The 23,236-nt window shown below is 38.0% G+C and overlaps 1 protein-coding gene across 1 annotated transcript in view; it reads right to left on the bottom strand.

Annotated features, from left to right (window-relative positions):
• The window catches only part of ATRNL1 (attractin like 1), a 702,872-nt gene extending 680,163 nt beyond the window's left edge, over nt 1-22,709 (bottom strand). The window contains exon 1 of the mRNA XM_032609094.1: nt 22,163-22,709. Within this exon, the coding sequence (XP_032464985.1) occupies nt 22,163-22,455 (293 nt within the window). The 5' untranslated portion in view covers nt 22,456-22,709. The remainder of the gene's footprint in view (nt 1-22,162) is intronic.
• Nucleotides 22,710-23,236: the final 527 nt, after the last annotated feature.

Below are 23,236 nucleotides of genomic sequence, written 5' to 3'. Positions count from 1 at the left end.
AATGATACCAAATATTGGCAAGGATGTGGAGATAATTCTCATAGGATAAATCAGTACAACTTTAGAAAGTAATCTCATATTATCTCGCATAGCTGAAAATAGACAGTTGCCAACAGTGTCAGCATTACACCATATCCTCTCAGAGCCTCTGACCATTTCCATACACTCCAGCCTGACTTTCTCGGGCCAGCACCTGCATCTATGTTGAAGGGCTCCCTCTATCTACTAGAACCCACTCTTCCTATGCATGTGGTGGGCTGAAAGTGCCTGTGAATCAACATCCTCCCAGGGAAGCCCTTAGCCAACGAATGATTTGGAAAAACTCCAAACTTTCTTATCTCTTTGCTGCAATAATAATGAAGTGCACTTCCTTGTGGGATTTGGCTCCAGTCACCCAGTGTGGTACCTGACTTGATAACATACCTCCCTTACTGGCTCCTTCTCTTCTATCACTTCTGTCAGTGTCCCTGAATCTCCCAAATATACTACATGTGCTCAATTCTTGTCTCAGGATCTGCTTCAAGGTGGTAGAGGGGAGTGTGACCAATCTAACAGTACCAGGAACTTCAAGATGGGCTCTGGGGCTGTATCACTCACTGGCCAGATGGCAACAAGAGTCACACTGAGGGTGGCAGAGAGAGTGGCAATAACCTGTGGCATGCTATAGCTCACAATGACAAAGGCTTTCACTTTTGCTGAATTGAGAGAGGATACCAGAGGAAGGTGGTGCACTGACTAATGCAAGAGACTTATGTGACATCTCTAATATTTGAGAAATAAAATAGCAAGGGTAGTTACAAGGACTGTGGAATTAGTTGACTGATGTTAAAAGCCATTGATATGCTAAAGGCAGAAAACTGCAGCAGAGTGCCTGTACTAAGACACCGACACATAAGCAGCTTGCCCCAAGATCCTATAAGACTCAATTCACCAACCACCAATTTTAGATACAGTGTAAATGCCAGGGGACTCTGTAACATTTAAAGAGACTATTTCTGAGGCCAGGGGGTTGATCAAACTGGAAAACCAGCCCAGGACCAGATTATGAGAGGAGCAGAATTACAGAAAAAGTTTAGTTCACAGCCCTGGCAAGACTTCAGTGCTAAAGAGAGTGCCCCAATACCTAGGAGGGTGCCACCTGGTAGATGTACTTGAGAACCTTGAACCTCTAGATTTATTTAATCCTTTGGGCCTGCAAAAGTCTTTTAGAAACCAGGGCTGACAGTAAGAAAAATAAATTCTCACCCTCTTTAAATGACTACAGGCATGTCTTGTTTTCTTGTACTCCACTTTATTGTGCTTCACCGATATTGCATTTTTTACAAATTGAAGGTTTGTGGCAACCCTTCATGGAGCAAGTCTATCAGTGCCATTTTTCTAATAGCATTTGCTCAATTTGTATCTCTTTGTCACATTTTGATAATTCTCACAGTAGTTCAAACCCTCCACCAGCAGAAAGATTGAGACTTGCTGAAGGCTCAGATGATAGTTAGCATTTTTTAGCAAGAGTATTTTTTAATTAAGGTACGTACATTGTTTTTTAGACATAATGCTATTGCACACTTAATAGACTACAATATAATGTAAACATAACTCTTATGTGCAACTACATTATTGGGAAAACCAAAAAATTCATGTGATGCTTTACTGCAATATTGGCTTTACTGTGGTGGTCCGGAACTGAAACAGCAATATCTCTGCAGTCTGCCTGTACTTGTTCTTAAGCCACAACAAGAAGTAACACCAGAATTGAATTAAATCAATGTAATCAATCAATGGCTACAGGAACCATGTATTCAAAAGCCATGTAATTAGTGGCAGCCCCATATACAGTGACCATTCAAAAATAAATAAACTTAAAATCCCCAAAAGTTTGACAACTAAGCAATAGACTAATAAGTCTCAAGGACAATTAGAAAATATTTTTAATTGTTAATACTAAAACCACACCATATCAAAATTTATGAGATGAAGCTCAACCATTGTTTAGAGAGAAATATATAGCTCTAAATGTATATATTAAAAAGCTGAAAATCAATTATTTTGATATGGGAATTTGAGAAGCCACATGCCTGCCCAGGGAGACTTTTCTTGGACTACAAGTTCAGAAAAGACCTGAGAAGACTCTACACTTCCACCTCTGGCTACTTTTCAGACTCAGAGCAAGAAGGAAGTGAAGGGTAAGGCAGAGTCATAAACAATGTGGCTAAGCACTGAAGCAGTGTCCCAACAGAGTCAATGTGCACAGAATGGGAGAATTCTTTATTTTTTCTTGACTCCAGGCATTTGAGGAAATCTATGTCAAAACACTAACTTACCATAAACTAAAGGAACAGAGACTTTAGAAACCACACAAAACAAAGAATACAGTCATTACAAAAAATAGTTTAGAAAAGTCATTAAACAAATACACAACTACAACCACATGTAAGAAAAACAAACCCTGAAGAGGGGGAAGAACTTGATTTCTAGAGTTATCACATTATAATAATCAAATGCCTGGTCTCCAACAAAAAAATTACAAAGCATACAAAGAAACAAGAAAGTATAGCCCATTCAAAGAAGAAATGAACAGATACTGTCTTTCAGGAAACAGAAATTGAGCTTGTTGGACAAACACTTTAAATCAACTGTTTTAAATATACTCAAAAATTCTAAAGGAAATCATGGACAATAGCTACAGGAAACCAGGAAAATGATGTCTCAACAAACAGAAAATATCAATTAAGATTTAGAAATGTTATGATCACAACCTCATATAAATTCTGTATAAAAGTTCCTCTTGATCTAAACAAGGCTTAGATCCATCAGTAGGGTCCACTAAACAATCCTTCTCCCTAGTTCCTAACCGACAGTTGTAACAAACCCTTAAAGTCAAAATATTGCTATAATTTAAATTACAAAAACCCCAAATCAGGGCTGAATCAAATGATACAAATTATCAGACATAAATCAAGCCTGTATTATAACAGTTTAGAGCCTCAGAGACTTAATTTTAAAGAAAATTCTAATTTGTTCCATGACCTTACACCACCACTTCTATTTCAATTTCTTCTCTAATGGAAGAAGAGAAGTGTAACATATTCAAAAAGTACCTTAATACATAGTCAAGAAATATATAGCTCTTTTAATAAGAAAATAAAGCCGGAAATTTAAGAACAGGAAGCTTTGCAACTATCACCTACAATATAATCTATCTTCCTAATTAGGAATATACCTCACAAACTGCGTATGAGGAAATCTAACACTACTGGGGATTTCTTTCCCCAAAACCCCTCTATTTCTCTACCCCACCTACTCGAACTGACCCAGTTCTGTGCTATGTTGGGAAATTCCTTACCCTTAGTTTAAAATAGATTTCCCCTCCTCTAAAGAAACATATACTCTAGGAGCTACAACTATAATCCTTATCTCCCACCTATAAGAGGTGATGTGAAAGAACTGTTATGTTTCCCCACCTAGGCTACACAACAGGAGTACATGAAAGCCACCCACTCTGTCCCATCCGCTTCACCTTCAGAGGCACAATTACAGACTTAAAAGAAAACTCTACTCACCACAGCCCCTGAAATCCTTCTGTACCTTCATCACCCATTCCTAACAAAAGCCCCTACCAAGAGCCTACCTTTGCCTCTACTTACTGCAAAGAGGTTTCCTCTTTGCCACTTTCACTCTACTAGAAACATGGAGGGGCTGACACCAACCAAGACAAAAGGATGGAAAATCCTTTCTCACCATCAAGAGATAGGAGTAAGGGGGGAAAACTCCTACCACTTCCACAATAAGGAAGGAGCAATTCCTCCTTTGTACTTTCCTGATCTCTTCTTCAGCTTGAAGAATGTTCACCTCCATGCCACTTGAGCAAAGAACTCCCATTACACACTTTGGACATCTTCACAACCTGGAACTGTTCTTCTAAAATTCAGAAGTCTTACACTCCAGGATTACACTCTGACCACAAACACCTAGTTTCCAATCTATTTCTTCACTTCTTACTCTTAACATCATCTGTACATTCCAGCTGGGTAGAGATTTTCAAAAATTAGGTAGCATATAATTCAGCTACATAAAAGGTAAAACAGGCTTCTTCTATATCTAATGCCGTTTCTACAATGCATTCTAAGTTTCAAGTAATTAACTTATTTTTAATTTATAGCAATCATGTTCTTGGATTGAGAACCATATTGACATGGTTAATCTAGATCAGGGCTCCATAAACTACTGGCCTATTGCCGATTTGTGTAAATGAAGTTTTATTGGAACACAGCTACACCCATTTGTTTACATATATCTAAGATTGTTAACATGCTACAAGAACAGAGTTGATTATTGGCAACAGAGACCATCTGGTGTACAAAGCCTAAAATATCTACTATCTGGCCCTTTACAGAAAAAGTTTTGCCAATCCCTGTCTAGATGCCTGCACATGCCCATATGCCTTGCCAATGTCTCATCTTGCTGAAACTGCCCAATCTAGAGCCCTTAATCAAATAAGCATGCTGAGCTGTTTATAACACAGGAATGGCCACTACTAAATGCAGGAAAACCAGCACAAACATTAAACAGAACTAAAATTAAATCAATTAAAGTTTTATTCTCCATCCTAGCCATGAATACAAAATTTGATTAAGACATGTTAAAAATAAGAAAAATGCAATAGTTTTAACATTATAAAGTATTACAGGAAACAATAAATCCTGTTTATCAAAGTATCTGGTTTTACTGCCAGCATAACCACTCTACAAAGAAGAATCAGATCCACTCAGGGCTAGTCTTTACACAGAGTTGCCTTTGGAAGCCAACCTCACATGCAAGTCTTTTGGTAAACAGTGTTTTTATTTAAAATATTATTAATATTTATTTTTAAACAATATGAAGAGAACCTCTAGATTATATTATGGGTATTTTTTTCCTCTCTGCACTACGATACGTTATTGTATTACACCGTGCTGAGCTTGCACTTCTTCTTGTTTTCTTTATAGTGCATTCTGCATCCCTCACTCCCAAGTCTGCATTCTCTGTCCACCTGATCCCTAATAAAAGTTTAGGTGACCTTGTCTGCTAGAGCAGAAGTCTCCAAACCTTAATTATCATGCTCTCTTATCAGTAAGAATTTTTATCATGTAACTCAAGTAAATGTATATTTACATGTTAATAAACATATACTATTTTAAATATTGTGCACTATAAAGTATAAATTTTTAAAATCAAAATTAAAAATAATAGTAGTATAAGTCCTAATGCTTTCTTCCCACACTCCAGTAAGTCACTTTGGGTATCATCCCACATTTTTTATTTTTTTTGCGGTACGCAGGCCTCTCACTGTTGTGGCCTCTCCCGTTGCGGAGCACAGGCTCCGGACGCGCAGGCCCAGTGGCCATGGCTCACGGGCCCAGCCACTACGTGGCATGTGGGATCTCCCCAGACCGGGGCACGAACCCACGTCCCCTGCATCGGCAGGCGGACTCTCAACCACTGCGCCACCAGGGAAGCCCTGTCCCACTTTGAATGATCACTAATTTGTACAAATCATATCCTGGCCACAAAGGTACTGATTTTATTAGTTAATATTTTCCCCCCATGTAAGTACACTAACGAAGCTGGCTATACCAGTTGGACTGGCCATCAGCACACTAACTAAACTGTCTACAGACTGGCCTCAGTGACAGCAAACAGTATGTGCTTAGTTAGCTATCAAGTCTAATATCAAAAGAAGGAGCTAATTATACCTCACCCTCCAGGATTTGTGGTGGAAAATCACTGAGATAACCTCCCTTTTGCCATACAACATAAAATCATGAGAGGAACACCAGGGGGCAAAGGTCATGAGGGCCATCATAAAATAAATGGCAAGCAATATTCTTGGCATGGGATATAAAACTGTGAATTATGGAAGGTCTCTAGAAAGCAGATTAGTGACCTGGGGGACAGGGAGAGAATGGAGAGTGAATGCTCTTGAATACAAGGTTTACTTTATGGAATGATAAAATGTTCTAAAATTATGGCTATAGTTGCACAACTCTCTAAGTGCATCTTAAAAACCATTAAATTGTGTACTTTAAACTGGTGAGATTTATGTTATGCAAACTACATCTCAATAAAGCTATTAAAATAAAAAACAAGAAAAACTAAGTAAAAAAAGTCTCTGCCCTCCTGGACCTTACATTCCAGAACAATGCTGTCCAACAGAACTTCCTGCAATGATAGAAATGTTCTATACATGTCCAGTACGGTAGCCTCTAAGCACACGTGGCTATTGAGCCCTTGAAATGTGGTCAGTGCAAAAAAATGAACTGAATTTTAAAATTTAATTTTAATAAATTTTAACAGCCACATGTGGATAGTGACTGACACACTGGACAACTTAGTGCTAGAAAGAGGGAAGACAATATACAAACAGCAAATAAATGTAGAGCATATAAAGTAATGATACATGTCAAATAGAGGGGATGATGGAGCACTCCCCATCATACAGATAGATATCTATAGAAATATGTCAGGTGTGTGTGTGTACATATATACACACACATATATGTATACATATAAATATACACAGATATTCATTGTATCTGTATGTACCTACATGTAATATAGATATTCAGATTATTTGAATACTATAATATTTCAATTAATAGGAAATTTTTTATCCTTGTTATATAATCTTCCTAAGCTTTTTTGAAAAAATAAATTAAAAAACTACTTTTGAAATCATTCCATGTGTTGAAAAAATGTTTTTTAATTCTACATACACTGTGACCATTATTTGGGTTCCTTTTCTACAGTACAGTGATGCTCACCATTTTGAGATCCGAGATCACTTTTGAGAATCTTGTAAAAGCTATTACCTCCTGCCTAGAAAAATTCATATAAATAATATTTTATATACAAATCTGAGGATTCACCAACCACTCACAGCCTATCCAGGAATGTGACATTAAAAGTTCCTGTTATAACATACATTTAAATAATCAACAAGCTTGGAGATAAATAAAATATTGCTATATCATAGAGAATTATTTAAAAAGCTTAGACTTTTCTTATGGTATCTCTGTGTACTGTAAAACGCACTCATTCATACTAACTTCACAAAGGACACGTAAGAACTCTGTAGAACAATACTCTCTTTTCACTGAAGAATAAATAAGACATGACTGAGAAACTAGAAGAAACAGGCAAAACTTTAGAAGAGCTACAAGAATCTCAGCCTGGTCACCTAATGGGTATGTTACTCAGACTCCCTAAGCCTCAAGTTTCCTTGTGTGCAAAACAGTTATAACAATAATGCTTATTTCACAAGGTTTTTTTAAAACCGTAATGCCATAAAACTTATCAAGTGTTCAGTAAAGCAGCAAACTAAATCCATGCAACATTCATGGCACATTGGCAGAAACAGATCTCAATCCCATGTCAATTTGGTATCAAAACTCATGATCCTAAGTACCCCTATGTTATCTGGAAATCCAGAAGATTATGAATTTATAACTGAGGAGAAACTTCTTATTGAAGAGTAGAAGATGGCTTGCTATAGAAAATGAGCCAGAAAGACATGTTTGGCAACTCAGCTATCACTTAGTAGCTATCAGACTTTGCATAAATAATTGCTCAGGTCTTTCACTCTCTATTCCCACTGTAAAATGAGAATAACAACATCTACCTCACAGGATTTTCATCAGCAATAAAAAAGGCAATACAGGTAAAAGCTTTTTCCACCACATAATATCATTTCTCCTCTAAACTCATAATTTAACGTGTGAAATGTTAGTTTTAATGCTATTAATACTAGTCTTACATGAAATAGTTAGAATAATAAATTCTACTTTCTGGAAAAAATTCATTATTAGCATAATTATATTGTCATAAAATACAAATGAAGCCTGGCATAAAACTTAATACATCAAAACGTGAAAAATGATCTTAAATCTTCTATTTTTTTTATGAGACAGAGAATCAACTTGAAAATTCCTAATTTATACAGTGCTTTTATTTTTTAAATGCTTATTTTACCTACAAAAAAAAAAAAAAGAATCTCTCCCTCCCCACTGGGGGAGAATGTGTGGGTGGAGTCACTTCAACCATCCCTACCCTGTACTAAGCAAATGCCAGCAAAAAGGCAGCACCCTTGCCCCTCACCACTAGGTGTGCAGCAGCTGCAGAGACTCGGGGTGGACCATCTCTGCCCTGAACCAGGCAAATGACAATAGAGTCAGCTCCCCTTATCCTCCTAACAAGAGAATGGAAAGAAATTACAAAGATGAGGAAGGTGAAAAGGGGGATTCTTTAAATCTGTGTATGAAGTCCTGGGCATGCCCTCGGGTGCAATATGTGAAACTGATCAGAATCAACACAGCAAAACTAAATTGTAACTAAGTGGGCAGTCTAATCTCTGCACAGAAGAGAGCCAGCACACTCCTAGGATATGGCCAAGAGAAATTAAAGCGTATGTCCATGCCAAAACCTGTACACAAAAAATTCAGAGCAGCATTATTCACAGTAGCCAAAAGGTAGAAGAAACAACCCAAATGTCCACCAGCTGATAAAGAGAAAAACAAATGTGGAATACCAATACAATGAAACTTGACAACATGCTAAGTGAAAGAAGTCAGTGACAAAGAACATATAATTATATGATTCCATTTCTATGAAATGTCCATAATAAACAAGCTCATAGAGAAAGTAGATTAGCAGCGCCTACACTGGTGAAATTGGTGGGTAGGGAAAATGGAAAGTGACTGCAAATGGGTGTGGGTTTGCCTTATGGGGTGATGAAAAAGTTCTAAAACTAGAGAGTGGTGATGGTTGCACCACTCTCTGAATATACTAAAGACCACTGAATCATACACTTTAAAATGGTATTATGACATGTATGAATATTATGGTATATAAATTATAACTCAATAAAGCTGTACTTTTAAAAAGTGAGCTAGGTCATACATGCCAAAGCGAGCTGACTGCCTCCTAGAACAGAATATTTAAATAGGAACAAGAGTCTCATACATAATACTCAAAATATCCAGGATACAATCCAAAATTACTTGCCATACAAAATCTCAACGCATTTGAGAAGAGACAATCAGCAGGTACCAGCACTGACATGACAAGGATCCTGGAATTATCTGTCAAGAATCTTAGAGCAGCTCTCAGAAAAATGGCCCAATAAGCAGCTTCAGACACTTTTGGAACAAATACAAAAATATAAGTTTCAGCAAAGAAACAGAAGATGTAAAGTAGAACAAAATGGAAAAATATAACAAATGAAACGTTTTATAAAAACTCACAAGAGGGGTCCAAGAGCAGAACAGAGAAGATAGAGGAAAGAATCAGTGAATATAGAGATACGTAAATAAAAATCATCCAGTCTGAAGAGAGAGAAAACAGATTGAAGGAAATGAACAGAGCTTTAGTGACTTAAAAGTTAGTAACAAAAGATCTAACATTTGTCTCATTGGAGTCACAGAAGGAGAGGAAAACGTGTGGAGCTGAAAACAATATCTGAAGAAATGATAACAGAAATTTTTGCAAATTTTGAAAAAAGATGTAAACTTACAGAACAAGAAGCTGAGCAAAAAATAAGCAAGGTAAACAAAGAATTCCACACCCACACACATCATAACCAAATTTCTGAAAACCTAAGAGAAAAAAAAAGAAAGAAAGAAAGAAAGAGGAAGATGACACACTACCTAGAGGAGAACAACAATTTGAATGACAACAGATCCCTCATCAGAAACCTTGGTACCACTCACTACCTTAAATACTCCAGTTCTTAGGCAAAGGAATATATGATCAAATCTGTGTTCTATCAAGCAAACTCTGGCAGCAATAAAGGACAGATGAGCAAGAGAAAAAAACAGAAACAGAAAGATCAATTAAAGGGCTACTGCACACAAAAAAAAAAAAAAAAAAAAAAAAAAGGGCTACTGCAACAACCCAAGAAAGAAATCTTCAGGACTTTACAAAAACGATGGCCGGAGAGATGGCAAGGATGGCAAACCTTGAGAGAACGGCAGCAGCACATGCACATGCAGATCAAATCCTAAGAGAAATTCTGTCTCTTCAAAAGCAAGAATAACTGGGGAAAAGTGCCCCTTCAAGCCAAAGAGTGTGGGGGGAATCCTGAGGAAGAGGGAGCTGGAGATGCAGATACCCTAATTCTGTATATGAACCCACGTTAAGACTCAAGCTCAATCTGAGCTGCTCACGTGTGGGACAGACCAAAAAGCAGCTTATCACAGGCTCTGAGAAGTGAATTAAAATTTAAAACACCACAAAGTCTCAGACTAATCCCTGAGTGGCATGTGTGCATTTAGATCCAAAGCTTTGAAAATGGAACGAAGATTAGAACCACTGCCCTCCGAAAGCAAGATAGGGAATTTGCTACTTGTACCTAACCGGTTAGTTGCCTACTAAATAAAAATAAATAAGTAAATAAATAAATCAGCATTCTCCAGGGAATAACAGGACCAAGAACCTACATAACATTCAGAACATCCAGAATAAATCCAAAATCACTCAACATACAAAGAACCAGGAATATGTAACAGATTCTCAATGGAAAAGATAATCAATAGATGTCACTCCTGAGAAAATCCAGAAATTGGAATCATCAGACAAAGACGTTAGGTATTAAAACTGTACTCCATGGGATAAAGGTAAAGACACTTAAATGAAATGGGAGGAGAAGTTTTCAACAGGGAAATAGAAATCATAAAAAAGAACACGACAGAAATGTGGGGACTGAAAACTACATCTTAACTTTGAAAATGACTGGATGGGTTCGAAAGCATAGTGGAGATTGCAGAGGCAACAGTCAGTGAAGTTGATGACAGTTCAACAGAAATTGTACAATCTAAAGAAAGAAAAAAAAAGAGTTAAAAAAAAAAAAGAACAGAGCCTCAAGAATTTTGTTTAAGCCTAACATTAGTATCACTGAAGTCCCAGAAAGAGAAGGGAAAAAGACCGGTGCAGAAAAAATATATTTGAAGAAATAACAGTTTTTAGAAAAATCCTGTATTTGTGAAAGACATAAATATAAATTCAAGATGCTCAGCAAATCCTAACCAGGGTAAATTCAAAGAAAGCTACACACAGATACATCAGAATCTGAACTGCTAAAAACAAAAGTTGTATAAAAAGCTTGAAAGTAGCTAGAAAAAAAATGAAATGATACATACAGGGGGAAAATCATTAGAATGACTGCAGATTTCAGAAACTATGCAGGCCAGAAGAGAGTCAAGCAACATCTTTAAAACACTGAAAGAAAGGAACTGTCAACCCAGAATTCTGTACTTGGGAAAATATCTTTCAGTAAAAAAGGCAAAATATTCTCAAAACAAGGAAAACTAAGAAAGTCCATCAGCAGCAGTCATGCTCAAAAAGAAATCCGAAAGAAAGTGATTCGGACAAAAGGGAAATGACACTAAGAGTTAATTTATAACTTGAGAAATAAACAAAGAGCAAAAGGAAGAGCAGATATCTGAGAAAATATAAAAGACTATTTTCCTCCTCTTAGGTTCTTTAAAGTATGTATGATTGTTGAAAGCAAAATTTATAACTTTATCAGATGAGATTTGCCATACATGTAGATGTGATTATATGACAATTATAGCAAAGGTCAGCAGGTGAAGATAAATGGACCTATATGGTTCCAAAATTTCTTAATTTTCCTGAAGTAATACATTACTAACTCTAAATAGACTACAAAAAGTTAGCTATTCATAGTGTAATCACTAGCACACTAGCATAACCACTAAAAAATAATACAAAGACATATACCAAAAGGGCCAACAGAAAATTAAAATGGAATGCTAAAAAATATCCAAATACATTAAATGTAAATAGTCTCAACAAACCAATATAAAGACAGATTATTAGACTGGATTTTATATATATATATATATATATATATATACATACACATACATATATACACACACATATCATTCTTTCCAAGTCAAAAAAGATACATCATGCAAACAATAAGCAGAAGAAAGCTAGTGTGGCTATTAATATCAAAGTAGATTTCAAAGTAAAAAGAATTACCAAAGAAAAAGAGATGGGAAACTATATTATGATGAATGGGTCTGTTCACCAAAAGACATAACAATTCTAACTGTATATGCATGTCAAAAAAAGCTTCAAAATACAAGAAGCAAAACTGACAGAAATGAAAGGAAACAAACAGATACATTCATAAATACAGTGGGAGACTTCAACACTCCTCTTTCAGTAATCAACAGAACAAGTAGATAGAATATCATTAGGGATACAGAAGATCTAAACAATATGAACAACCAACTGACCTTCTTGACATTTCTGTAACACTCCATTCAACAGCAGAATGTATATTCTTTGAACTGCACATGTAACATTCACCACGATAGACCATATTTTGTCCAAAAAACAAGTCTTAACAAATTTATAAAAACTAGAATCATAAAAGGTATGTTCTTTGAACATAATGGCATTTAACTAGAAATAAATAAAAGAAAAAGCTCTGGTAAATTCCCAAATATTTGGAAATTAAACAAAACAGTTCTACATAAGCCAAAGAGAATGTCTCAAGGTAAATCATAATTTAGTTCAATTACACTGAATGAAAATCAAAGTACTACATCCCATAATATGTGAGATTCAGCTAATGCAGTGCTTAGAAGAACATGTATAGCATTCAAATGCTTTTATTAAAAGGAAGAAACATCTCAAATTAATGATTTAAGCTTTTCATCTTAAGAAACTAAAGTAAATAAAAGTAAGTTAAAACCAAAGGAAGCAGGGATTCCCTGGCGATCCAGTGGTTAAGACTCGGGGCTTTCACTGCCACGGACCTGCTCAGGAACTAAGATCCTGCAAGCTGCGTGGCGTGGCAAAATAAAATAAAATAAAATAAAATAAAGAAGCAGCAATCAATGAAACTGAAAAAACAACAAAAGAAAAAATAGCAGGAATCAATGAAACCAATGAAACCAAACACATATTCTTTGAAAAGATTGATAACATTAATGTCTAGCCAGACTAAGTAAGAAAAAAGAAAACATAAACTACCGATATCAGAAATGGAAGAAGAAATATCACTAAAGACCCCACAGACTTGAAAAGGATGATAAGGAAATATTATGAACAACTTTATGCCCATAAATTTGAAAACTTAGATGAAATGGACCCATTCTCTGTTAAGATACAATCTGCCAAAACTCACTCAAGAAATAGATAAAATGAATATCCCTGCATCTATTTAAAAAATTGAGTTCACAGCTGCAAGCCTTCCACAAAGAAATTCCAGGCCCAAATGGCATCACTGATGAATTTACCAAACATTTAAGAAAAAAGTAATACCAAGTCTACATAAATCCTTCCAGAAAACATAAGAAGAGGGAGCATTTCCTAACCCATTTTATAAGGTTAGCATTACACCATGATAAGGAAACCAAAGACATTTCAAGAAAAGAAAATTACAGAACAATATCTCTCATGAACACAGAAGCAAAAATCCTCAACAAAATATTAGCAAATTAAATCCAGCAATATATAAAAAGTATAATATATTGGGACCAAGTGGAGTTTACCCCAGGAATGTAAGGCTGATTAAACATTTGAAAATCAATCAATTTAATTCACCAATATTAACAAACAAAAAGAAGAAAAACCAAACGACTGTCTCAATAGATATAGAAGAAACATGTGACAAAATTCAACATCCATACACGACTGTAAATGGAAACATTCTCAGCTTTTTTTCCTCCTGTGTAGGAAAAAATCCAGTTCTTCTCTACTGTGTGCTTCTTCCCCATAAGTCTCCTTTACTATTCACACAACCTTCGCTTCCGGTCACCAAATGTATGGAGGTTTTTCCCCACCACCAAGGAATTCACAGGCAACAGCAGAGTGTCCAAGAATTCAACTCAATTCTGACACTATCTAACAGGAAACAGCATCAGATCGCACAGGTTAAGGTTTCAGTCCCACAAGACTGCCCCCCCACTGAACCCTGCCCCACTTCAGAAACCAGTTGCAAGCCCAGATACCACCTATGCTTCTGACCAACTGGCCATAGACTAGGGGATCCAAGGACCCCTTCCTTGGGTTTAATTAATTTGCTAGAGAGGCTCACAGAACTCAGACAAACATTTTATTTACTAGATCACTAGTTTATTATAAAAGGATATAATTCAGGAACAGCCAGATAGAAGAGCTACATAGGGTAATACATGGGCGAAGGGGTTCAGTGTTTCCCTGCCCTGTTAAGGTGCATCACTCTCCCAGCACCTTCGTGTGTTCACTAGAAGCTCTCTGAACCCCAAACTTTGGGGATTTTATGGAGGCTTTATCATGTAGGCATGATTCAGCATATCTCTACTTTCAGCCATTCTCCCTTCTCAACAGAACGGGGCCCAGGGCTGAAGATTCCAAGCTTCAAACGATGATATGGCCTTTCTGGTAACTAGCCCTCATCCAGAAGCCATCCAGGAGCTACTACTATCACCGGGGAAATTACAAGGGTTTCAGCAGCCCTGTGTTAGGAACAAAGGTAAAAGATGAACATTAGAACAAGAGATGCTTCTAGTGCTCTTATCACTTAGGAAATTATGATGGTTTTAGGAACTCTGTGCCAGGAACCAGGGGCAGAGACCAATATACATTTTTCCGTTATCTCAACTCTCAAAATTAGGAATAGTAGGGAACTTCTTGAACCTAATAAAGGGCATTTATGTTTAAAAAGCCTAACATGCAACTAACATGATACTTCATGTTTAAAGACTGAATGTTTTCCACCTAAGATTGGAAACAAAGCAAGGATATCCACTCTTGTACTCATATTCAACATCAGGTTGAAGGTCCTAGCGAGTACAACAGAAGAAGAAGAAAAATAAGGGCATATAATGGGAAAGGAAGAAGTAAAACAGATGCTATGATCGTCTGTATAGAAAGCCCCAAAGAATCTACAAAAAAAAAAGCTACTGAAACTGAGTTTAGCAACATTGCATGATACAAGGTCAATATACAAAAATCAATTGCATTTCTACATAATGAAAAAGAACAATTAGAAACTGAAATTAAAGGAAACTATCAATTACAATAGCATCAAAGAATACAAACTATTTAGGTATAAATCTAACAAAATGTATGCAGTATCTGTATCTGAAAAAAGAAATCAATGAAAACCTAAATAAATGAAGAAATATATCATGTTGATGGACCAGAAAGTTCAATATTGTCTAGATGTCAATTCTTCCCAAAATGATCTCTTGAATCAACTCAATCTCAATCAAAATCCCAGCTTTCTTTTTGTAAGAAATTGACAAACTGATTCTAAAATTTATGTGGAAAAGCAAATGAACTAGAAAAACCAAATGAATTTTCAAAAACAGAAGCAGAGTTGGAGGAATCTCACTATCTAATTTTAAGTCTTACTATAAAGGGACTTTCCTGGTGGTACAGTGATTAAGAACCTGCCTGCCAATGCAGGGGACACGGGTTCAAGCCTTGGTCCGGGAAGATCCCACATGCCACGAAGCAACTAACCCCCTGTGCCACAACTACTGAGCCTGCACTCTAGAGCCCGTGAGCCACAACTACTGAGCTCATGTGCTGCAACTACTGAAGCCTGCACACCTAGAGTCCATGCCCCACAACAAGAGAAGCCACCGCAATGAGAGGCCCGCACACCGCAACGAAGAGGCAACCACTCGACACAACTAGAGAAAGCCCTCATGCAGTAACAAAGACCCAACACGGCCAAAAATAAATTTAAAAAGGAAAAAGACTTACTATAAAGATCCAGTAGTCAAAAGAAATGCATTTCCCAAAGTAAAGATAAATGAATCAATAGAACAGAACAGAATCAAGAAATAAATACAGAGAAAGAGACATCCACCTCCTTTTCAACAAAGGGGCAAAAACATCAATGAAAAAAGGATAGTCTTTTCAGGAACTAGTCATTCCATAATGAAAAAAGGATCAATTTACCAATAGGATATAATAGAAAATTTCATGCACCTAATAACAGAGCTTCAAAATACATGAAGCAAAAATAGATGCGACTGCAGAGAAATAGATAGTTACAAAATTATAATTGAAAATTTCAATACCCCCTCTCAATAACTGACAGAAACAGAAAATCAGAAAGGTTTTATAAATCTTACACATAACATCATACTTAATGGTTAAAGATTGAATCTTTTTCCTTTAAATCAAAAAACAAGACACAGCTAACCACTCTTATCACCTGTATACATCACTGTAATGGAGGTTCTAGCCAGTGAAATAAGGCAAGAAAAAGAAATGAATGCCATCCAGATTGCACAGAAAAGGCTTATAGTATTTTTACTTGCAGACAACATAATCATCTATGTAGCAAATCATAAGGAATCTACAAAAACTACTACTACTACAACTAATAAATGAGGTTAGCAAAACTGAAGGATACAAGACCAAATACAAAAATCAGTTGTATTTTCATATTTTATACACACACACACACACACACACACACACACACACGTATATATAATTTACAATAGCAGCAAAATATATTAAATACTTAGGGGAAAATCTGACAGAAGAGTTTTAAGACCTGTTCACTGAAAACTTTTAAATATTTTTGAGAGATTAAAGAAGACTTAAATAAATGGAGAGATATACCATGTTCACAGGTAAGAAAACTCAATATCGATAAGGTGTCAACTGTCCCCCAGACTGATGTATAGATTCAATACAGTCCCAAATAAAATCCCAGCAGGTTTTTTTGTAGAAACTGACAAGCTGATTCTGAAATTCATGTGGAAATGCCAAGGACATAGAGTAGCCAAAATAACTGAAAAAGAACAAAATTGAAGGACTTAAACTCCCTGAATTCAAGACTTATAAAGCTATAATAATCTTGACATACAAATAGATCAGTGGAACAGAGTCCAGAAACAGATACACAAATATACGAACAACTGGTTTCAACAAAGATGCCAAACCACTTTAGTAGAGAAAGGATAGTTTTTTTCAACAAATGGTCCTAGAATAATTGGATATCTATATGCAAAAAAAAAAAAATTGAGATCCATACCTCTCACCAGATGTGGAATTAACTCAAAATGGACTATAAACCTAATTGTAAAATCTAAAACTACAAAACTTCTAGGAAAAATAATAATCAAAGAAAATCTTTGGTTTAGGCAAAGGCTTCTTAGATATTGTGCCTAAAGCACAATCCATAAAAGGAAAAACATGATAAACTGGAATTGAAATTTAAAACAACTTCTGCTCTTTTTTTTTTTTTTTAAACTTCTGTTCTTTGAAATCACCATTAAGAGAATGAAAAGACAAGCCCCAACATGGGAGAAAATATTTGCCAATGATATATCTGATAAGGAGCTAGTATCCAGAATATATAAAGAACTCATAAAAATCAATAATAAGAAAAAACAATTTTAAAAATGTGCAAAAGATATGAACAGATACCTCACCAAAGAAGATCTACAGATGGCAAGTAAGCACATAAGATGCTCTCATTTGTCATTAGGGAAATGCAAAATAAAATCACAATGAGATACCACTACACACCTATTAGAACCGCTAAAATTTAAGACTGACCATACCAAGTGTTGGTGAGGGTGTAAATTAACTGGAACATTCATACCCTGCTGGTGGGAATGTAAAAGATAAAACTACTCTGAAAAAGAGTTTTGTCATTTTGTTAGAAATCTATACTGAAGGAAAGCGGCTCAGTTAGTTGCCTGGGGACAGGGAGAGGCAGCGGAAAGGAGAGAGAGGGAATACAAAAAGGCACATGAAACTTCTGAGTGTGATTGATACTTTTATGATCTTGATTGTGGTGATAGTTTAAGAGGTGCATATATATGTCCAAACTTTTTAAATTGTACAGTTTATTGCATGTCAATTATACCCCAATAAAGCTCTTAAAAATAATTTTTAAGAAAAAATTACAATTGTAATTTAATAATTCATTATGAAATGCTAAAAAGTAAAAATAGTGCTATAAGAGTACATAACGAGGGGTCACATAGTCTGAGGAGTCAGAAAAGCTTCCTTTAGACACTAGTATAAGCTAAAATTCAAAGATGCTTAGTAATAAGTCAAGCAAAGACCACATAGGAAAGACGGTTCAGAGAGATGTATGCATATGTGTGAAATGCCCTGAGTCCAAAAGGAATGTGACACTTTCAAGGAACTTTAAAAGACCCAGGCAGGAAAACAGGAAGGGTGAGTCTGATCTGCTAAAGGAACCAAATTATGTAGACACATGGTCTTGAAAACCATGCTAGTACAAGCAATTTATCAATTTAGGATCTTAGAAACACTCAGTTTAAATTATTTTAAAATCTATTGTGTGATTTTATGGTTTAATCATGTAAAAAGAACCCATGGATATAAATTACATATTATAATCTTAGTTTGAAATAAAGAAGACCTGGGGACAGGGAATATTCAATTTAACTTTATAGTTACTGATAGCTTCCCTATTATTATTAAAAAGGATTCCAAATATGTGCATGTGTGTGTGTGTGTGTGTGTGTGTGTGTGTGTGTGTATACACACATATGTTGGGGTTGTTTTATTTTTAATAATAACTTAGGGAATGGGGGCTTCCCTGGTGGCGCAGTGGTTGAGAGTTCGCATGCCAATGCAGGGGACACGGGTTCGTGCCCCGGTCCGGGAAGATCCCACATGCCACGGAGCGGCTGGGCCCGTGAGCCATGGCCGCTGAGCCTGCGAGTCCGGAGCCTGTGCTCCGCAACGGGAGAGGCCACAACAGTGAGAGGCCCGCGTACCGCAAAAAAGAATAATAATAATAACTTAGGGAAAATATTGACACATTTAACCCTGCCACTTTCTGTTTACAACAGCAACCTCACTCCTGATATTATATCTTCATTTTGCTGTCAAAATAGAAATAGACTACTTCCATTATAAATCTGTGAAATTCATAATCCATACTTGACTGACTTAAGAGATTTTAAAAATATCTATATACATTAAACACACAATAAGATTTAATAGATGATTTTAGAGAAATAGTCAATAAATATGTTTTAATAATAAATATACATTTATAAAATATTCACAATATAATGAGTTATTTTCTAATCTCAGAACGTTAATATCAGCTATTTTGTTTACCTAAGAGAAATTAGAAGTCTTAGGTTTCTAAGTCACATAAGCAAGAAAATGTCCGAGTTTGAACTCAAATTATTAATTTATATAAACATAAATCTCGACTACTCTACAAAAATAATTCTAAAGAACTGGCTTCTAATAGAGAATGTTATTCATTCAAATAGGTTATAGTAAAACATTTTCTACTGCAATGTGATACTAAGCTACCCAAGTAAATGTAATTCAAATTTGCATATATCATATCCTTGATTATTATATTTCAAATTGACACTGTCCTCTCTGATTCTCAGTCCTAAGTCTTTTAGTCCAGCTTTAGCTGATGATCAGTGTTCGTTCTGTTTTACCTATGAGAGGAATGGCTTGTGATTCTGAGAGTTTTATTCTTTTCAAATGGAAACAGAAGACTGAAATCAATCCTAAGAGAACTGAAGTACCACTTTTGATACCATATTTGCTTCTGCATTTCTCCCTCCAACCATCAATCTTCTGTTCTAAAGAAGCATTTGAAGGATACTCATTCCCTAGTGAAATCCCTACAGTAGGAAAAAAGCTATGTTACCATGGAACCAGCCAATTAATTTTGACATCTGCTTACCAAGATTGATCATTTTTGATGTCTGTTTGTTCGGTGGCCATCCTTCAGTTAAGTAAAAGATTTTCAAGATAATTAATGAAGTGAGAATTTCCAGTTAAAGTCTTTCCCACTGTGCTATTCCTTCAAATGCTGGATAAAACAAGCCACCATCCTCAAATAAACCTTTCTTAGCTTAGCATGTACTTTACCAGGAAGAAATCTCTTCTAAATTGATTCTTCCGTTTAACATTAAATACCACTTTTTTCTTTACGCTAAGAGAATACATAACAAAACACAGAGTTGTACCAGTTATATTTACTCTAACTAATAGCTTGTATTCCACAGAGAAATGAAAAAGTACTTACTAATAGGGTACAATGAATCATAGGAAACAGCTTCCAAGGAAATGAATATTCAATGATTAGTCCAGGGTTTATTGTTATTTAACTATATTTATATAAAAAAAAAACTAGTCCTCTTTTACTCACTAATGTATCTTTCACAAACACCAACCATCTCTCTATATTATTTAAGCTGATTTTAACTTGATCTGTGATCTTTCCTACTAACTGAGACAACCTCTGCTAGTGAGGTTACAGGCTGCTGATCTGGCTGATTAGCAATTCCACTACTATAAAATGTAGACAGAAGCTTCTCAGGACTGCAGCAATTTCTGTCCTCTTTAGAGAAATGGAGCAATTCCACCCACCCAAAGGCCAATGTCCCTAACTTACACATGAATCAGGCAATCTTCCTATTTATGTACCAAAGGATATAAAAAATGGATGTGGCTTTTTTCATTGTTGACTACCAGTTCATATGTTCAAAATCCTCTCTTGCTAGGTAAAGAGGCTGGCTGTTATGATCAAAGCAAAAGTTTAAGAACATTTAATTTATAAAGACTGCTAACAAGCACAGTTCGATAAGATATCTTTGCAGACCTTGAAACACTTTTTTAAGCTTTTAATTAGTACCTCCACCAAATTTTTTTTAAATATAAAACTACAGGACTATGGCTGATCTGTGAAATTATGAAGCTAGGAAACATTTTAACTTATTGCTACAGATGAATTTCATAAAACTTCATTCTGAGATTTCACTTCCAAAAATCTCCTGTCAATTAATTTAAACAGTAAGATCTACTTAAATTAAAAAGTCCCATTTTTAAAAATACATTTTTACAATGAGGTTTCAGGGGCACTCTCTTAACTGGCAAGTTTTTTTTCAAAAAGAGGAAAATATGCTGTTTAAAACTCCCAGGAAATTTTCCTATAATACATTATTAGCAGGTGAACCATATTCCTATCTTTGCCTTAGAGCCCAAGAGACAGTTCACTTAGATTTTGCTATCACCCTGACAACAAGTAATCTACATAGTGCAATTTCAGAGCTACTAACCCAGCCAGCAAACTTCATGTGAAGTACCTAGAAAACCAAGTAGTTGAGGTACTTAGTGACTGTTATGTGCAAGTTGTCAGATGGACACCCTATTGGCCTCAACTATCTTATCTGCTGCTCCCCCCACATTCACCTATTTCTTTTCATATCAGACAGCAATGCAATAAACATCAACCAATGGGGGAAAGTATCTTTACTGTTGTAAAGCAAGCTGCTTAGGGCCTTGAGCTTCAAAAAAATGAAAGTGATGCTCCCACACAACAGCTGATAGTCAAAGAACCAGTTAGAAAAATCTTTTATCTCCACCACATTAAAAAGTCCAGGTATTTCATCCTCTTATCTAACCCAAAGTCACTCTTGTATTTCTCAATTCAAGACTGTCCTCACAAATTCAACATAGTATATTGGCTTAAAGTAAATGTTCTAGAGTTAGGCTGGCTGATTTGGATTGCCTCGATTTCCCTCTGTAAAACCGGTATAGTAATTCTAGTAACTCAGAGTTGGTGTGAGAAACAAACGAGATAACCCACGTAATGGGCTCAGAACAGTGTTTGGCACATAGTAAGGCCATCATATATTCTACTTATGATCACTATTACTAAATACACTAACATGTTAGCAGTGCTTACCTCTAGAGAGGGGAGTAGGATGGGGAAAAGGGAGGTACTGGTAGACCAGAACTTTTAACCTTTAAACTTCCGTATTGTTTGAATGCTTCACAATGCGCAAGTATTTCACGAGTTACGTGCATAATTTTTGATTAAAAAATAGTGTCCTAACAAAATGGTGTTTGGCACCGTAACTGAGTGTGAAAATTTTGACGATCAGGGGACCAGAGTCGCTGCGGACAGGTGGACCATCGGGAAAGGCTTCGCATCCACGGCGGTCGGTGCGAGACGCAGGGCCCGAAGTCCCCGAGGCGCGAGGGCTGGAGGGGGACAGCGCGGGCCCCGCTCCCGCAGCGCTGCGGGTCGCTCCCAGCCGGGGGACCCGGGGCCGAGAGAAGGGGGGAGGCCGCGACGGGTGCGGGGCAGGGCTGAGGTTCGGGGTCCGGCGAAGGCACTTACTTGAACCTGCCCTGGCAGTGCTGGCACTGGTCCCCCACCCAGCCCGGGTCGCAGAGGCAGGTGGAGTTGACACAGCGGCCCGAGAAGCAGGAGCCGGTCCTCTCGCAGAGCTTGGACTGGGATACCTGCGCGTAGAGCGCCAGGTAGAGGAAGCCATAGCACAGCAGCCAGCTGTTCCCGTCCAGCAGCCAGAAGGAGGCGCCGCCGCCACCGCCGCCCGCCGGCCGAGCTCTCCACGGCCCCGGGGCCGCCGGCTGCGGGGAACCAGTGCGGGCCCGGCCCCCCGGTTCCATCTTTCCCAGCGCCCCTGCCCGGCCGGGATGCGCTCTCGGGCGCCTACAGGGATGCTTCGGAGGGGAAATCTGGCCGGAGAGGAGAACACCGCGCCGCTGCCGCCGCCGCTTCTCCTCCTCACCGGCGCCTGCTCCAGTCCCGCTCCCTGGTCAGGAGGGACAGATCCCAGCCGCTGTCGCCTCCGCTCGGCTCCCTCCAGTCGCACTCGAGCATCGCCTCTCCGTCTCCTGACCTTGTCCGCGGCAGGCCGAGCCCACCGCCACGGCGCCCCGGGCCGGGCCGGAGGCGGGGAGCAGGAGATGCAGGCTGCGCGGGTCGCTCCGAAGGGGACCTGCGGGAGGGGGAGGGGGACCCAGCGCGCAGCCCCGCCTCGCCCACGGCTCGCGCCAACCTCCTCAGCTCCCAGCCCGGCGCGCCCGGGAGGGCGGGGGCCACGGGAGCCCCGAGGTGGGCGCGCCCAACGCGGGAGGGGGGACTAGGGAAGCGGGGTTCAGCCTCGCCCGCCCCGGCCGGCCCCCGGCGGCCCCCCAGAAGCCATTTTCTCTCCGGTAACGTTAGCCAGATGCCGGTGCTGCCTTTAGAGCCCGCGGGGTGCTGGGCCGCCTCCCCCACTCGCGCGTGTCTCCGCTCCTCCCCACACAGGCCCTGCGCGTGGTCTCGCCCCGCCCCTACCGGGACCAGGGACTCCTCCGCGCGTCCGCACAACACGGCCCGCCGGCTGAGGGGAGAGCGGCCCGCCAGGTGTGGCGCGCGGACCCGCCGTGCCCTTCCCCTCGGCGT

Source organism: Phocoena sinus, chromosome 16 (genome assembly GCF_008692025.1).
Source record: "Phocoena sinus isolate mPhoSin1 chromosome 16, mPhoSin1.pri, whole genome shotgun sequence".
Classification (NCBI taxonomy): Eukaryota; Metazoa; Chordata; class Mammalia; order Artiodactyla; family Phocoenidae; genus Phocoena; species Phocoena sinus.
This window is presented reverse-complemented; position numbering and strand designations above follow the sequence as displayed.